A 16,002-nucleotide genomic window follows, 5' to 3' on the forward strand; every position below is an offset into this window, starting at 1 on the left:
AAAACAGTGAATCAGAATGACAGGTACATTTTCTCATCCCTATTAAGAGGGGAAAAAAATTCCAAACCAGTAACAAAAGCTTCATCACAAGACCTTTTGGGAACCAAATGCCAAAAGCTGACTTTAGACATTTTAGTTCCACAGCTAACCAATAATTTATAGGAAACTCTGGAAGTAAAAACTGCTCAGACAATTTAACTAAGCCATGTAAAAAGAAACTTTGAGCTTTTTATACACTTTAAAAGCAATCATTGACTTTTGATGAGACAATTCATACTTGGAAAGATAAGCTACACCAACACAGATAGACTACATATTTAAAATCATCATTACATTTTGTATATATCTATCTGATATGAACATAATACACTTGATAACCTTTCAGATACTTATCTACATATTTGTACTTGCCATCAACTGCTAAATACACAAGTCAAAATATGAAGGGGGACACATCCTAATCATTACCCTACCTTATTAGAAAAGATTAGTTACTGATGATACAGTAATTCAATCATTTCTTCTTGGGTGAGCATCCCTCACCCACTTCTGCTAACATGTACTATAAATGGTAAAGACTTCAATTTCTCACGGCCTCTGAAATTTAATGGATTCTGTTCTTTATTTCCCTCTTCCAGTGATACAGAAGAAGAAAATAAACAAAATCACGATAAACTAAGCAAATAACAGCAAGCTTTAAGTCCTGATTTCACATTTTCTCCCCAAAAGACAAAGTATATGGAGAGCATGAAAGCTGAAATATGGACCAATACATAGATACTCCAGATAATATTACCACATTTTTCTCTGTGGCTTTTCTGAAGAATCTGAGACATGATAAAAGACCTAATAATTGTATAATAGGAAAGAGTATGGTGAATGTTTCTTTGTATGCAAGAGGCAACACATCTGTTTGTGAACAGGGATGTGACACAGTTGTCACATTTTAGCAAGGTTTCAACAAATTGCATAGATACTCCCACTTAGGACTGACATAACCTGCAATCTTGCAGTTCTGGGGTAACTGTCTGAAAAAAATATTTCCAACTGCACTGCACCTAACGGGGGAGGCGGAACCAAACCTCCCTGTCCTTTGTATCAATAACACAGCCAGCTTGGCACAGCTGGCCAGGCTCTCTCCAGAAGCCAGTGATTCAGCATGATAGGAATGGAGAGGACAGGTCAACAGAAGGTACAGAAAAATGCTGCTATATGAACTGCTTGTAATTATGTCAAATGAAGTCATCAAAGACTGATTACCTTTACAATAGTTCTGCATCCTACACATCCAGGTTTAAGGAAATATTGCAAACTCAGGCAGTAATTCTGCCTAGAATGAAGCAAGTCTTAACTACAATTTTAAACAACCAAATGCATAGGTCACATTTAACAAGCTGAATTATTAAGTGATTGGAAATTAGCAGGTTTTCCACTGCATTCTGAAGTATCTGATCACTTCCTATTAATTATTTTACATTGTTTGAAGAATTTAACTTACCGCAAATTGCAGTAAAGGCAAAAAAAATCAGCAGGTCCAAACACCACACATTAAAGTAGCACTGATGAGTACAAGTTTCCAAAAGACTGATTTTAACATTTTCTACTTTTACACTTGCAATTGGTTCAAACAAATCAACAGGTTAAGCAATTCAAAATGAGTAACAACTTATTGTGAGTAAAGCTTTCTAGTTTACTAGAAAACATGCCAACGTCCAAAATACACAATGGGATTTCAAGGATTTAATTAACACCTGCGGAAAAAAAATACATTCTTTTTCTTTCTCAAGCCCCCCGTTACATAAAAAGTTAAATAACCAGATCTGCACCCCTTCTAACTCTGTCAGACCCTGTGATCCTAGGAATGTCAATCTTAAAAGCAGTCTGCTTGTGGTACACCCACGATTTCCAACAGCCTAGGCCTGCCATAGCAATTGTCCACACTGACACCACCAAAGACAGTTCAATACGAAAACCACTGGAATTAAAATAAAATGATGTGCAAATTGAGTAAACGTAACCTAGGAATTCTTTGAAACACTGCCTATGCCATACACTTAACCATCAATTTGTGTCTAACAGGTATATTTTAGGATGCTCTAGTTGCAAAGGATTATGCTCCTCACAGAAACTAAAATGACACACTTCATGGGGTTCAGAGAAAAGAACTTACTATTTTACAGCATTTTGGTGGCTAGAGCATCCTAGTTTTAAACAGACGTATCTGCTTTAAAATGCTTTACTTTTTCTCCTGGGAAGTATAAGGTTTGACTTTTCACGGTTCCCCACGAGATTACCAAGGAAGGCCACAAAGAAATAGATCAAGGTGAATTTTCTCCATCAGAACTGGAACCTGGGAACAGCAGCCAATAGAACGGGCGGCAGCACCTTCCCACTCGCTCTTCCCCGGCGCTGTCAGCGCCTGCAATTCCAGGGCTCTCTCCTGCGCACACAGCCGAAAAGCCCCGCAGAGCCGGGGCGCGGAGAGGCCGGGCTGAGGCGGTGCCGCCGGCCAGCCCCGCACACGCTCCGGGCAGCGCATCCGGGCGGGACGCGCCAGGCCCGCAGGCCCCGGGCATCGCTCCCACCCGCGGCCCCGCCGCCCTCACGGGCCCGCTCGGTGTCCCCCTCCTCCAGAGCCGACCCCGGCTACTCCCACGCCCGTGCGGACATCCCACGCCTCCGCACGGTGCCTCCCGTCCCCGCCCGCGGGCAGGGCAGCCCAGCCCGCACACGGAGGGCACCGCTCCCCACGGCCGGGCCGCCTCTCGGCGCCCGGGCGGCCCCCGGCACTCAGGCGGGGGTCACGGCCCCGCCGCGCCGCGCGGCCATGTTCCTTCTGCGGGACGGCGGGTCGCTCACCCTTGACGGCGCGCTCGCTGGTGGCGTGGGGCGTCAGCAGCAGCACCTTGCTCCCCTCCTTGGCGGACATCGCTGGGCGCCGCCGGGCTCCGGCGGCGGCTGCGGGGCGCGGCAGCGCCTTCGTCCGCCCCTCCGCCGGCGGCTGGCGGGGCGCGGCGGGGCGGGCGGGGGCGGCTACAGGCGCCGGGCGGCGGCGGCCCGGCGGAACATGGCGGCGGGCGCGGCTCGCGGCTCCTGGCGCAGCGCGGGGACGGTCCGCCCCGGGCCCGGCATGCACCGCGCCGCCGCCCGCCGGGCACCGCGGGAGCGCGCGGAACTCCCGGCCCCGACCGGGACCGCGGCGACACTCCCGCCCGACCCGGGGCGGGGCGAGGAATGCGACCCGGCGCGGCCCGGACGGTCGCGGGAGGCGGGCGAGGAGTCCGGCGCGCCCCCGCCCCGGGACGGGCGGGCGTCAGGCCGGGGCTGAGGGGGCGGCGCGGCGGGCGGCCCGGCCCCCAGCGACCCCGCGCGGGCGAGAGCCGGCGGCCACCATGGAGAGCTCCGTGGGGCCAGCCCGGGGGCCGGCACAGCTGGGGAGCCATTTTGTGGGGTGGCGAAGCCCTCACTGCCCTGCGGGACCCGCCGCAGAGCGAGGAGCCACGCCCGTGCCCGCCAGCGAGGAGCCCCAGAGCCTCACCTGGCAAGTGAGGCAGGAGGAAAGAGAAGTTCACCCCCGAGAGAACCTGGGCACAGCTTGGGGCAAGGCCCCAGTACTAGATAATTCAGCCAAACTTCTCTGCTCCCCCGTTGAAGCTGAACAAGAGTAGTCCAAAGAGCATGGATGGCCCTGGGCAGGGCAGCAGGAGCTGCCCCCTCATCCCCGACACCCCCAAGGCGCTGCACGACGGCCCGGGCTGGGCAGGGCAGCACCTCACAGCCCCTGTGCTCTATACCAACCGTGCCAAGGCTGGGCAGAGCAGTAGGTACAACCAGATGCAGGCCGTAAAACGGCTTTGCCTTGGCCAAAAGGTTAGTACAACTGTGCTAAATCTAAGGTAATCTGGTCATCCTGACTACTGCATATTAAATGAATTTCGCTGATGTAAAAAGCTAAGTAGTTCCTGCTCTCCTTTGGAGCAGCTGTTAACCTCACCCTCTCTGCTCTGATTTAGTGTTTTCTCAGTTGTACTAGTGTAGGTTGGCTGTAGGACTGGCACTGCAGTTGAGATCACAGATGTGTTTAAACCAAACAAAACCCACAAAGCACACAAAGCAAAATAAACCCAAACAATAATCAGCCAACCAAGAATCTTCGATTTTTGCATCACTTAAATATCACCCAACACACCAACCAGATCTAGCAAACATCTGAACATGTGTATATATACTGAATTTGATTAAATATGGTTATCAAAAAGAGTTGCTGCTTTGCATCCCGGCTAAGAACGAAGCTCTTATGCATTATCCATACTGAGCCGTGCAATCTATTCCACACAATAAACCAGGAATTTAAGAAAGAAAAGCCATTCAGAGGTACTAGTTTCCAGCAAGGTCTTGGTTCTTGCCCCCTTCAGGTCCACAGGAAAAGGATGACACCTGAGGTGAGGATCTGCCATGCTGAGCATGAAAAGCTCTTTGGCTTAAGCAAAAAGACATTGAAGTTGACAAGTTACACGAGTGCTTGGGTTAACCTTGCTGTTTTTGTTCTTTACCCAAGACAGTCCAAGCAAGAAACTTTGAATGAAACATCACAGAAAAAGACTCAAGGAAGAAAATTAAAATTTTAAGGGAATAAGAATGATAAACCCTTGGGGTATTTATTAGTACACTTACAAGACCAAAGTTTTGGAAAAACAGAACTCTAGTAATTCCATGCCCACGAATAAAATGTGTGCATGCATGCAAAAAGTGAGCTGGGACACATTAGAGTATCATGGAAAAAATCCTGGATGACTATTTTGGATTTAATCGTTAAGCTTTCCAGCAGCAGGAATTACTACTTTATACCACATGTTCTGCAAATGTCTGTCATTGTACAATCAATTTAAAGGGTTTTTAAATAGGACAAAAGCTCATTTCCTTCAATAGCAAGGATGTGTATCCATTCAGAGTATGCAGGGAGGGCACAAGACAGGAAGGGCAGTAAATAAATGTCACTCTTACTGATTTTAACATTAGCTTAAAGCAGATCTGCTGAAACAAGGAGCAGGGAGAAGGAATTCAGTCTCATATTTAAAATCAACAGAAGCCCAGTAAAAAATGCAGTTTTAATGTATGACAGCATGAAACAGCAGAGTCTCATATTCTAAAGAAATTCATTTGTCCATACATTTCCAAACACACAGGGAGCCAGAGACCTTCCTGGGTGTTGTCAGTAATCTCCACTTCACCTGAAGTGCAGTTCTTACATGCCTTACTTACTTGAATTGCTCCCATCTCTCAGGAGCCTGCAGCCATGTCCCCTGGGGTGTGAAGTAAATGGGGCTGACGCAGTCAGAATGCTCATTGAGGAAAAAGCACAGTATAATATTATTTTGTTATGATGCTGTGCCAGAAGGAGACATTATCAGCTTCTAGGCAGCATACCTAGTGCCCTGCACGCTCAAACACTTCCAGTTATATCCAGGCATGACCTGAAGAAAAGGCTCATTGCATGAAACCTTGCTGGGTTTGTTCCCCCCAATACATCAGGTTGACATGAAAAACGGTATTATGTCTCCCTACAAATCACACCTCCTAGAAGCATTATTTTACCATTTTCATTGATAAAAACAGCTAGAAAAAGAAGTCTGCTAGCACAGTTTGGCATTTTATTGTCCTTTTTTTGACATAGTCTATCTTACCTCACGAAAATGCCAAGCATGTGCCATTGTCATTAAGACAGTATCATAATCTTCATTAGGCAGAAATATGTAGTTGCCTCTCCCCCTAAGCCCTTTACCCTGTCATTGAAGCTCTTCATGTGGTACTTTCTCTAAATCTGCTAGAGACTCTGAGAGGGACATTCACATTGCCCCAATTTACCTCATGGTGAAGGCAAAGATGATTGATTTGAATACAGGTCATGTTCAAGGAATCAAACATCTTCCACCACAAGTAGCATTATGATTGTAGGAACTTAGGAACAAAACTACAAACAGAAATACAGCCTTGCAGGTAGAAGGCAGTGTGCCTTTATAATCCTGTGAGTTTCCCACAAATGCCCACAAATCTGAAAAGCACAAATCTGAAAAGCAGTAAAGCACGTTTTACTTCCTGTTCAGCTTTGCCACCAAGTGGCCATTCCATTCCACATACATTGCAACACCAAACTAGGAAAAAAAAAAAAAAAAAAGAAGAAAAACCAGCCTGGTTATTTCCTATACTGAGGGGATATTCCAAACCATTACCTAGCTGCTAGCACTGAACTGCTTTCATAATGGAGAAAAAGTTCAGCATGAGAAGCACATGGAATAATCAAACCAGTCCATCTTCTGTACCATGGGGAATGGGACCATTTGAAATGCAGATGATCTCTGATTTCCCTCTGCTCCATCTCTAAGCATGGCCCTGACTGCAAGAGCTTTTTGTTTAAACAAAAAGGTGCTATGTTAAAATCTCGACTTTCCCGACACCTCACCTGATGGACGGCTGCAAGGTATAGTAGCAACTTTATTTTAGTTAATCATTGCCCCAGACAATTGTTTATTGGAGTTCAGGCAGAACTCGGAAAAATGTTTATGTGAAATTTTGCAGCCATCTCATGCAGGAAGATAGATGATCAGAATAGTCTCTTCTGACTCTAAAAGCGACATACCTTAAAAACTGGCACAATGCAATGCCCCAGAATCATCTAATTACCCAAGAACTTTTTGAAAACTAAGAAAGAAATTGATTCACAGGAGAGAGAGATATATTCCAGATCCCAGGAGAAAGATGCACAGAACAAATCTTGCAAAGATAAACCAGGTCTGAGAGGGGAAGATGTGATATAAGCAGGAGAGTAAGATGAAGACAAAACTTTTAAGAAGTTGTTCCATTTCATTGACTCTCACTAATGACTGTTTGAAGCTGTCCTTTCTGAAATGCTAGAAATGGTACTGAGGTTGGTATAAACTGTAAGACTGCCTCAAACCAAGACATATATTACTTTAAATATATTTTGACATATTGCTGTACTGAATTTCAGTATGAATACTTGAAAAGCTTTCTTTTAAGAGGCCACAAGATTTTCCTCCTGTCCCAAGTCAGATATTTTATGACAAATCTTATGATCTGTAACACAAGAGGCATTTTTCAGAAAAGTTGAAAGCATTGTCTTAAACCAGCATCACAAAGTCATTACCACTGCAATAGTCCAGCTCCCAGAGTCATCCAGGACTGAGAAACTGCACTCAAAAAGAGAAAAACCAAAACAAAATTATTAGGCAGATGCTGGTGTAAAATGACAAGCTACTTTACTATTACAGTCTATCCTGTCCCACTCCCTTCCTGCACACATGTCCCTCATTGCCTGATAACCTCTGTGAACAGGCTGAGGAAGTACAGACAATGTGAAAAAAGCTAGTCAAGGCCACAGGCATTATTTGCATCACACCACAACTGTAAAAAACAGGCTAAAGTAACCCAACCTGACTCCAGAATATTAGATGATTTTTACATTCCAAACCCTACCAGCCACATCTGTGATATAAATTTCACAGCTCTAGAGTGACAGTACCTCAAACTCTTCCTTAGGTTCCTCAAAACATCACTTACTCTGCTTAAAGCATTCCTTCCCCTGCCCTTATTATCTAGTTCAAACTTTTCCTTCCTTAGCTTCAAGCGATTGCTCTCTCTCCTACCATCTGAGACCAACCAATTCCCTCCCTTCATTTATCTTACTACCTTAATGATATTAATAGACTATTAATAGTCACCTCTACTCACTCTAAAAATTGAGTTCACTCTGCTTTTTGCTGCCCTCCTTTGTGTTCTCTCGTTTCCTCAGCACCTCCACAAGCAAGAGACTTAACTGACAAGGTACTCAAGGTAAGCAGGTCCACGTATAGAACCTTGAAAAAAAAAAACAAACCAAAACCCAAACTTACTGCTCTGTAACAGGAACTATGAAACAGTGATACATTTTACTCTTTTTTTTTAAACTTTGTTGATCCATGAACATCATGTCCTACAGATCAGAGAATCCCATTAATCAATTTTAAAGGCAAGTGTGGGGGGAACAAACCCACGAAAGGCAAATATGACAACTGAGTTGCTGAAGAGTTCATGCAACGACTCTTTTCTCACAAACTCATCTGGCCATTGTTACTACATGGTGAAACTGCAACTGTGCTTTCAACTTACCCCTCGGCATCCTTTTCCCAAGCTCCTGAAACCAAACACCATGAAGTAGTAATAAGAATTAACTGTTGCACTGGGATTGGATAGGGTTGAAGAAGGAGTTGAACAAAAAATGACCTTCATAATTGGGCAACCCTGAGGTCACGAAAAATGAATGCAGAAAATGATATCTCAAGGATATCTCAAAGGATGTATCAAAACAATCCCACATACACATTTAAAAGCTCTTCCACTACATTTTTTCCCCAGTAACTTTATATGCAAATAGACAATTCTGAAACCACTGGAGAGATGTAGGCTTCCGCCCCACATGCACCATGAGAAGGCATTACAATTTTATTTTCTCATCTGTACCACTCTTCACATGAATTACATCCTATGTTCAAATCAGTAGCTTACTGATCACTCAAAGACTCCCATACATACCTTCTTCCCTCTCTTCAGATGAGGAAGGTGTCAAAAACCTGGCTTGTTACCTCTTCCTTATTAAATAGTTTCTTTTAAGCCTCTAAGGGCAGTTATTCAAAACCAGTCTACAGCACTGAAATGGTTGTTGAATATCAACTGAGATTTTTTTAATCTATCTGGAGTAAATAACTGAATTACAAAAAAAAAAAGAAAGAGAAATGTATGCATTATTTCATCCTATTAGAAACACTTAATACATAGTGCCATGAACAATTGCTTATTTCTTCTTCAATGTACTTTAAAATACATACCTGATTTCTAAAAACTTATAAGCTGACTTAACTGTAGTATAATGTTAACTTCCATTTGATTGACATATTTTAGATATTGAAAAAGTCAGTCTGAATCTTCACAGAGATACTGCCTGTTAATATGCTCATGCTTTAATGTGCTTTCAGCAACTTAACACAATCGTGAATAGTTTGATTTGTTAATTTTTTTTAATTTTTTTTGTAAGTAGCTAGAGTTGTATGCTTGGAGCTCCATCAATTGACAGTAATATAATAACTAACTGGAATAAATTTTGCATAAAACCCTGGAATGATAGATAACCCTACACTGCCATCAAAATCCTTTTGCCTGAGTAGTAAAGAAGCTAAAATTTAGCAGTATGAAACGATTCTTACAGTTCTTACTGAAGTACAGCTTTATTGTACTCACTTTTCTCATGTGTTCACATTTAGAATTATTTTGATTAATGATATATACACACATAAAACTTCTCAAGCCTGTGATTCACTGGTGAATCATCTGGGACTGGGCCAGCCAAAACTTAAGATAATCCTCCTTCCTCAAACCTAAGGTAAATTAGTTCACAAACAGACATTTGACCTTCTTATTCATGAGTATATTCAGTATTTATTCCCTCAAGAATTAATATTAAAACAATTCTATTGAGGCCAATAAGAAAGTTTGTGTTTCTTCAGCAGAACTCTTCCATTTGCATCTGCTTCCAAAAACATGCTGGTGAAAACATCAGTGTTCTGAAGTGACTGGTACTGAAGTGGCTGGTCTTAGTATTTTTCCTTTAATTAAAAAGAAATCTTAAACACATTTCCAAGTTATACTGTTTTGGTTTTCAAGAATTTAAGAAATTATATAAAATGCACAATGAACTAGAAGAATTATGCAAATAGCAAGAGAATTAGAAGATAATTGATCTAACATGCTTTTTCTAAATAATTTTCTGAAACTTTAAGGTAATTCCATCAGCAATAGTAATGGTGAAGAATTAGCCTTAAAAAAGCATTACAGATATCTAACTAGACTTGAAAAGATTCTGTACTACAGTGATAAAATGCTAGGGGTAGCAAGCACAGATGGATGGAGATATTACACTTTTGCTTTTTACCAGCCACAGCAATGAACAGGAAAAAACACAGTGGTAGAAAACTCCAGAACACAGCTAACTTCAGTGACGTGTTTGTAAATCCCAAGCACGTTTTTTTCTTTGCCCAAGCTGGCATTAACACTAACTTCACCTCCACTGTTTGTCCAATGTCTATTTATACATATAGCAGCAGTATGAAAGTGCTTCTGCATAGTTTCATTTACCATGGCAGGAACATAACTAAAGACTGCTACAAAGAATATTGCCTACTCTCTCCAGCAGGCATCTTTCCTTCTCAAAAGCTGCAGCACCCCACTGGTGCAGAGGCCCATCTCTGTAGAGGAATCTATCCACTGAAAGAAGGAAAATTTAGACCCATTCCTGGGTGTTCCTTGAAAAGAGACGTATCTGAGTGAAGATATGCACGCATTTTCCTTCATTTTACCTTTTTCACCAATCCATCTGTTCCTTCCTATTCCAATCCACCCTCTTTCTCTTCCTTTCCTTCTCCCTACACCTCTGCCATGTCCCTCTCCCTATGTGACATTAGATGCAAAACATGCATGAATTCCAGTATTCTGGAGTCCTGCCTGTACTTTCTATGTCCTGCCCAACCATCACTGATAAGTCCATTCCAGCAATGTTAGCAATTGGGGAAAATATCAGAAAGACAGTTCCTTCCCTCTTCCCTAATCCCCCCATTTTAATGTGGGTGCAGTAGCCTTTGTTTAAAAAGAAACAGGCACTTCCCTTCTCTAGAGCCACAGCACATTTTGGATAACTCTGAAGTGCTGCATGCTCCAGCACATGCTCCACTGGAGCACATCTGCTGCTCAGCAAATCTGAATATGACTTCCACAAACAGTGGGTACAAACTTGGTTGCCTTCTAGAGAAGGAACTGTGCTAGGTAGTTCCTCTTCCATGCACAGAAGGATCATACTTACGTAATTCTTCTACTGCTAGGACACTAAACTACTTTCCATTTTCTTATTGACTTTTTTTGCTCCCTACACAGTTAGATCAAAATGCATATCACAAACACAATGAGAGTCTATAAAAATATAGGGAGTAACAATTTTATTTTTAGGAGAACTGATATTAATTTATTTTAAAAAGGTGAATTTAAGTGTGTATGGCATTTTTTTTTTTTCATTTAATTCCATCCAGTAACATACTCTTCAGCCAGGGACAAGGAAAAGGTTATATTGCAAAAAGCTTTGCAAAGCTTACAAACTGTAAACTCTTAAGAATTCTAAATAGCTACTGAATTCTTGTGGGAACTCCCTCCTTACCCTTCCTATAGGCAACAGTGAACTTTAACAAGCTATTAAACTACTACAGAATTGATTTTTGTGTGGTACAAATATCACTGAGAAGACAAATTAGTCAAATGAATTACAAAGTAAATATTATCTTACTGACCTTACTAAAATTTGCAGGCACAAGCTGTAGATGAAGTAATGGTATTTTTCCAGTCTCACATTTTCTCCCATGTTCAACATATTGCTGAATGTACTTCAGTTTGTTTCTCTTCAGATGTACTAATATACTGCTTGCTATGGACCCAGCTTTTCCTCTGGTTAACTTCAAAGAAAGCAATGGATATTCAAAGGACATTTAAAAGAGTTTTGAAACTTGGTAGCTAGACCTATAATGGAACAAACACAACAGTTTGCTTTAAAAAACCCACCTGGTTACCACTGATTATTTAAATAAATTGCATCAACTCAGAATTTTTCTGCAGAATACAAGTATACTTATGTTCTTTCCTGATTGCTAAGACATAATAAAGCTAAGCAAGCATGTTGTCTTCAGTTGCAAGTTCCATACTTTATATTGATTTTTGAAGAGATGACTTTGTTCTTTAATTTGGCACCTTATTTTTTTTGGTAATCAAGACTATTAAGTCTCAGTCTGCAACCTGAATTTTTTACAGTTGTAGTCAAGCAGAGTGTCAAATACTTATCCATGTCCTCATTTCCATCCTGAGCCTACTGCAGCTTTGACCAACTGCTGAAGGTATCAAAAAGCTGGTGAAGGTATCAAAAAGTGGCTGTGGCATGAGCAACTAACAATTCTGTATCTGTTGGGAAACCTGAATCAAGCAGTTGTTTCAAGTAAAATATAAACTCCATTTGTTTATATTTAGAAAATTAGTACAGTTAAAAGTTTCATATTATGAAGTTGGCAAAACCATTATGTGAAAAAGTCAAGAAGTCGTGAAGGGTTTTTTTTTGCAACAGAGGGGTGGGAGAACAGTGTTTTGTTCTGGTAACCACTGCCTAGTGGGGCATTTAGGTACAAGTAAGTGTGAAACACAATCCCACACGTAAAATGTAGTTACAAGAGACCGCAACAATAACAGAAACAATAGCAATTATTTAGAAACAAGAAGCTGACAAATTACACTAACTGAAATGAATGAGATTTGATCTCAGGCTAAACAGCAACCACTGATGGATTCCATCAAGCCTTGAGGTGCAAACCATGAAATGAGAGTGAAGCCCCTTGAGTGCAGGTTGTGAGGAACACTGCATGTGGCAGGGCAGAGCAGGGGCTAGGCAGGGCAGGGCAGGGCAGGGCAGGGCAGGGCAGCCCTTCCACCAGCACTGGCACCACCACAGCTCCAGCCCCGCTCCCAACAGAACCATGTACCAGGACAAGCACAGAACAGAACCCTCCATGCTTTTGAACATCTCATAACCACCACACCTGAAAGCATCTGTAGGAGCAGGAGTGCAAGTGTGATTAAAATGACCCTTCTCACCACACCAATCATTACTAGTGATTTTTCTGTATACCTGCATGCACTACCATCTTGCATAAATGTAGCAGTCTTCCTTGAAACAAGTCGGTCTCAAAATACTTTTTGAAGTACACATAATTACTGTCCATTATGAGGAGAAATTTAAGTGCTGAGTAGTAATGAAACACATTAAGTCCAGAGTCAAAATTAGGCATGTCTTCCAATCTAAGTCTTTATTACATAAGCTTTGTTGATGAACTAGAATAAACAACTTACTCATGTTTGTTCACGTGTGAGAAAATTAATCAGAAGTTTACAGCCAAATGATGAGTAAAGCAAAACAGAAAATAAAGCTCAAACGCAGACAGGTAAATAGAACTATTTTCATAGATTTATTTGAAAAATACTTACAAAAGCAAGTATGTTTGACACTAAAATAGTTAAACTTATTCTGTGTTTACATTGGTGTAGTTAAGCGTGCAGCATTAACAGTCTTTTCTGTTTGAAGCATTGTTAGTTTGTCTTAAAGAAGTGGGGAAAATTGGGGTTTACTGACGAACAGTGTCTCCCTGACACTTCCTCTGCAGCAACTACAGCTGTGATCTCTACATGAGATCTCAGAACATTGAAAGCTGAGTTTGTTTTACTAACTGCCACCTGCCAAGTGCAGATTTACTGGAACCTGGTAGGTGGGTCAGTTTTTTTTTTCCCTATGAAGGAACAGGAAAGAGGAAGAAGAAAAGAAAAGGATTGGTTTCTTTATGTGAAGAATTTACCAAAGCTACATTTCATGAAAAAGAGTCCTTAAAAATGTCCTTTTGTTAGTTGCCATCTTCCTTCAAAACATGTGCACACTTCTGAACTTACCCGTAAGTCAATTACCATTCCTATAGTGCTTGTTTGCTAGGAGAGGCCAGGACTAGAATAGCTAAGATTCCCCATCCAGACAGCAGTTCAGTAGTGTCAGAAACAAAATACAGTGCAATTAGTTTTCACATACTGTATAGCTACATTTTAAGACAAAACTGGCACAGATACTGATTGAAAGAGTTTCTTGTCTCCATGCAATCCACGCTCTGGCAACAACCACAGTCCACAGGGCAGTGTAGGGGGGTACATGGAGTGGACGGGATCTCACCAGCCATTATTGTGCATGGTGCCAGTAGCTGCTGCTGCTCGAGCCAGCATATTTCTGTGTGCCTCAGAAGCAGAAGAAAAAGTCCCATCCATCACATGCATTGGCAGCATTCGCCTTCTGCCAGGCTGAGGGGTGTAGCTGTTTTGTCGCCAGTCTTCTTCTGGAGGCATATCGACTCTCCTTGGACCCGGGGCCTTAATGCAAGAGGGGGGCACAGGGCAACCTTGAGCAGCACCGGGATCCCAAGAAGGCTCACGTGGTATTCTTAAAGTGCTGTAGTCTGTGCTGGCTGGTAGTCTGCAACCGATGGCGTGAGATTCATGCATTTGATGTTGTGAGGGCTGCTGGAGGAAGCCTTCTTGTAAACTCTTGCCTGGCTGGCCAGCCTGTTTCCCCCAGAGCACTGTTCGCTTATCTGGTAACGTGGCTGTTTGCCCAGCAGGGTAACTTGTGTTCGGCAAACGGCCAGAGACACTTGATGCTCCACTTCCTATATGCAAATTAACAAGAGGCTTTTGCCCCTGGGAGAGGGTGCCTTTGGGTACACAAGGGAGACTCCCATAGCTCAGTGCCACACCTGGGTAGTCTTTACCTTGGAAAGCTTCACCCCTGTCAGGCACAACCAGAAGTTTCTGGATGTTGTTCTTCTGATCTCCTGAAACAAGTTAAAAAAAAGAAAAGGTTTGCTTAGTTATAATTGTTGTTTCATCTTCTCTCAACTTTCCAGCAGGTGACAGAAGAACAATGAAATCACTAGTACATCCAGCTACCGGTTGACATGCAATTCTGAAAAAAAGCTAGCTGTACCTTTTCCAGCATTCACTTTCCTCACTGCATTTCCTCTCTTTATCCTAGTGCAGCTGCTGTCACAGATTTCAGAATTCTTTACTAGCCCCTTGTATCATCACAGAGGAGCCCAACTAAGTATTTCAAGGCTGATAGATCAAACTGGTTTTGATGCTGTCACAGGGAAAATAATTCTCATGCAGGAATTAGTTATTTCTACTGGCACATGTGTGATTTGTGGGAATGAGTCACTTGAAGAATTACTCTCATACATGGCAACAAGGTGGTGGAGCACCTTTTAGATTAAAGTAAGTAATACAAAAATATTAATATGATTTTATATAAAGCCATAACAAAGTTTCCATAAAGGTTATTGGCTTTGGTTACGCACATTTAGCACAGAACCACAGAAAAATTCCAAAGGGCAGAGAAGAAGAAAAGTGATGTGTCCTTCCAGATTTCTGGAGGAATTCAGGCAGATGGTGAAAACTCCATTATGAAAGACAAGAACTGAGGAGCTGTATTTCAGCAATAATTCTGATCACGAAGAAGGATGAAAAGTCCTGTGATTATTACCTGACAGTTTACGTGTCTTGCCCACCATGCTGGGCATCAGTACATCATGGGGTGGGTGCTGCACCTGGTTTGGGTTGTGCTGGGGATCAAAGGGAAACACAGGAGGATCATGGGGGAAAGGAAGGGAAGTGGAGCTGGAAGAACGGTGGCTGGTGTCCACTGGCATTTTCCTCGTATTTGGTGCTTCCTTTTATAAAATGAGAAAGGAGAAGAACAGAACATAAAATGATGAGTAAACACAGAGTTGGGTTGAATCAAGCAAAGGTGGTGTTGATCCAAGGAAGAAAGGGATGAGTCACTGGAACAAAAACATGCATCTGTGTGTGAAAAAGACAGACAAATAAAAACTGCATCAATCCAGTAAGGCTCTTACTGAAGTGGTGGGCTACTTAGGATCATTAGACTGGAATTATACCAAAAAGCCAAAACAAACACAAACCACTCCTGGAGGTTTGGTTGACAAATTGAGTACACAAAACAACGTCAGGCCAGTCAGCATTGGAAATGGTATGCTACACAAGCCATGAAATAGAGTATAGCTGATTCTTCCTTTCTATTTTCTAGCAGGCTTTACTGAAAGCTCTGATTCCACTATGAGCAGATGCACCTTTCACAGCTGAAGTACTGACCTGTGTTGTACCTTTCCCTCTATTAGGAGATACCTACCCCAAAAAGCAGGGGCTGAATAGCATAACAACAAACCATCACAGCCTTGAGCCCAGTGCCTAACTTGAAGAGTAGTAACAGACAATCATCCTATTGGCTGCTTGTGTTGTGGGGATAAAAACCACAGC

At 42.4% G+C, this 16,002-nt stretch overlaps 2 protein-coding genes across 22 annotated transcripts in view; both read right to left on the reverse strand.

Moving 5' to 3' along the window:
- The window catches only part of PPP3CB (protein phosphatase 3 catalytic subunit beta), a 48,022-nt gene extending 44,784 nt beyond the window's left edge, over window positions 1-3,238 (reverse strand). For 4 of the 12 annotated variants that reach the window (XR_014853228.1, XR_014853227.1, XM_085065514.1 and 1 more), the window contains exon 1: window positions 2,860-3,237. Coding sequence is in view for 8 of the 12 variants with exons in the window: in XM_085065514.1 (XP_084921640.1) it covers window positions 2,860-2,929 (70 nt within the window). In the remaining 4 variants the exon portion in view is untranslated. Of the gene's footprint in view, window positions 1-2,859 lie in introns of all 12 variants that reach the window. The other 8 variants (XR_014853226.1, XM_085065515.1, XM_085065510.1 and 5 more) reach the window with 7 other exon arrangements.
- A 9,843-nt stretch (window positions 3,239-13,081) lies between these two features.
- USP54 (ubiquitin specific peptidase 54) overlaps window positions 13,082-16,002 on the reverse strand; it is a 99,387-nt gene continuing 96,466 nt past the window's right edge. For 9 of the 10 annotated variants that reach the window (XM_085065525.1, XM_085065524.1, XM_085065526.1 and 6 more), the window contains 2 exons: window positions 15,209-15,395; window positions 13,082-14,501 (listed from right to left, as the gene is read on the reverse strand). In XM_085065525.1, the coding sequence (XP_084921651.1) occupies window positions 13,843-14,501; window positions 15,209-15,395 (846 nt within the window). In that variant the 3' untranslated portion in view covers window positions 13,082-13,842. The remainder of the gene's footprint in view (window positions 14,502-15,208; window positions 15,396-16,002) is intronic. The other variant, XM_085065532.1, reaches the window with a different exon arrangement.

Source organism: Lichenostomus cassidix, chromosome 6, assembly GCF_008360975.1.
Source record: "Lichenostomus cassidix isolate B80296 chromosome 6, HeHo_3.0, whole genome shotgun sequence".
In the NCBI taxonomy this organism is placed as follows: domain Eukaryota; kingdom Metazoa; phylum Chordata; class Aves; order Passeriformes; family Meliphagidae; genus Lichenostomus; species Lichenostomus cassidix.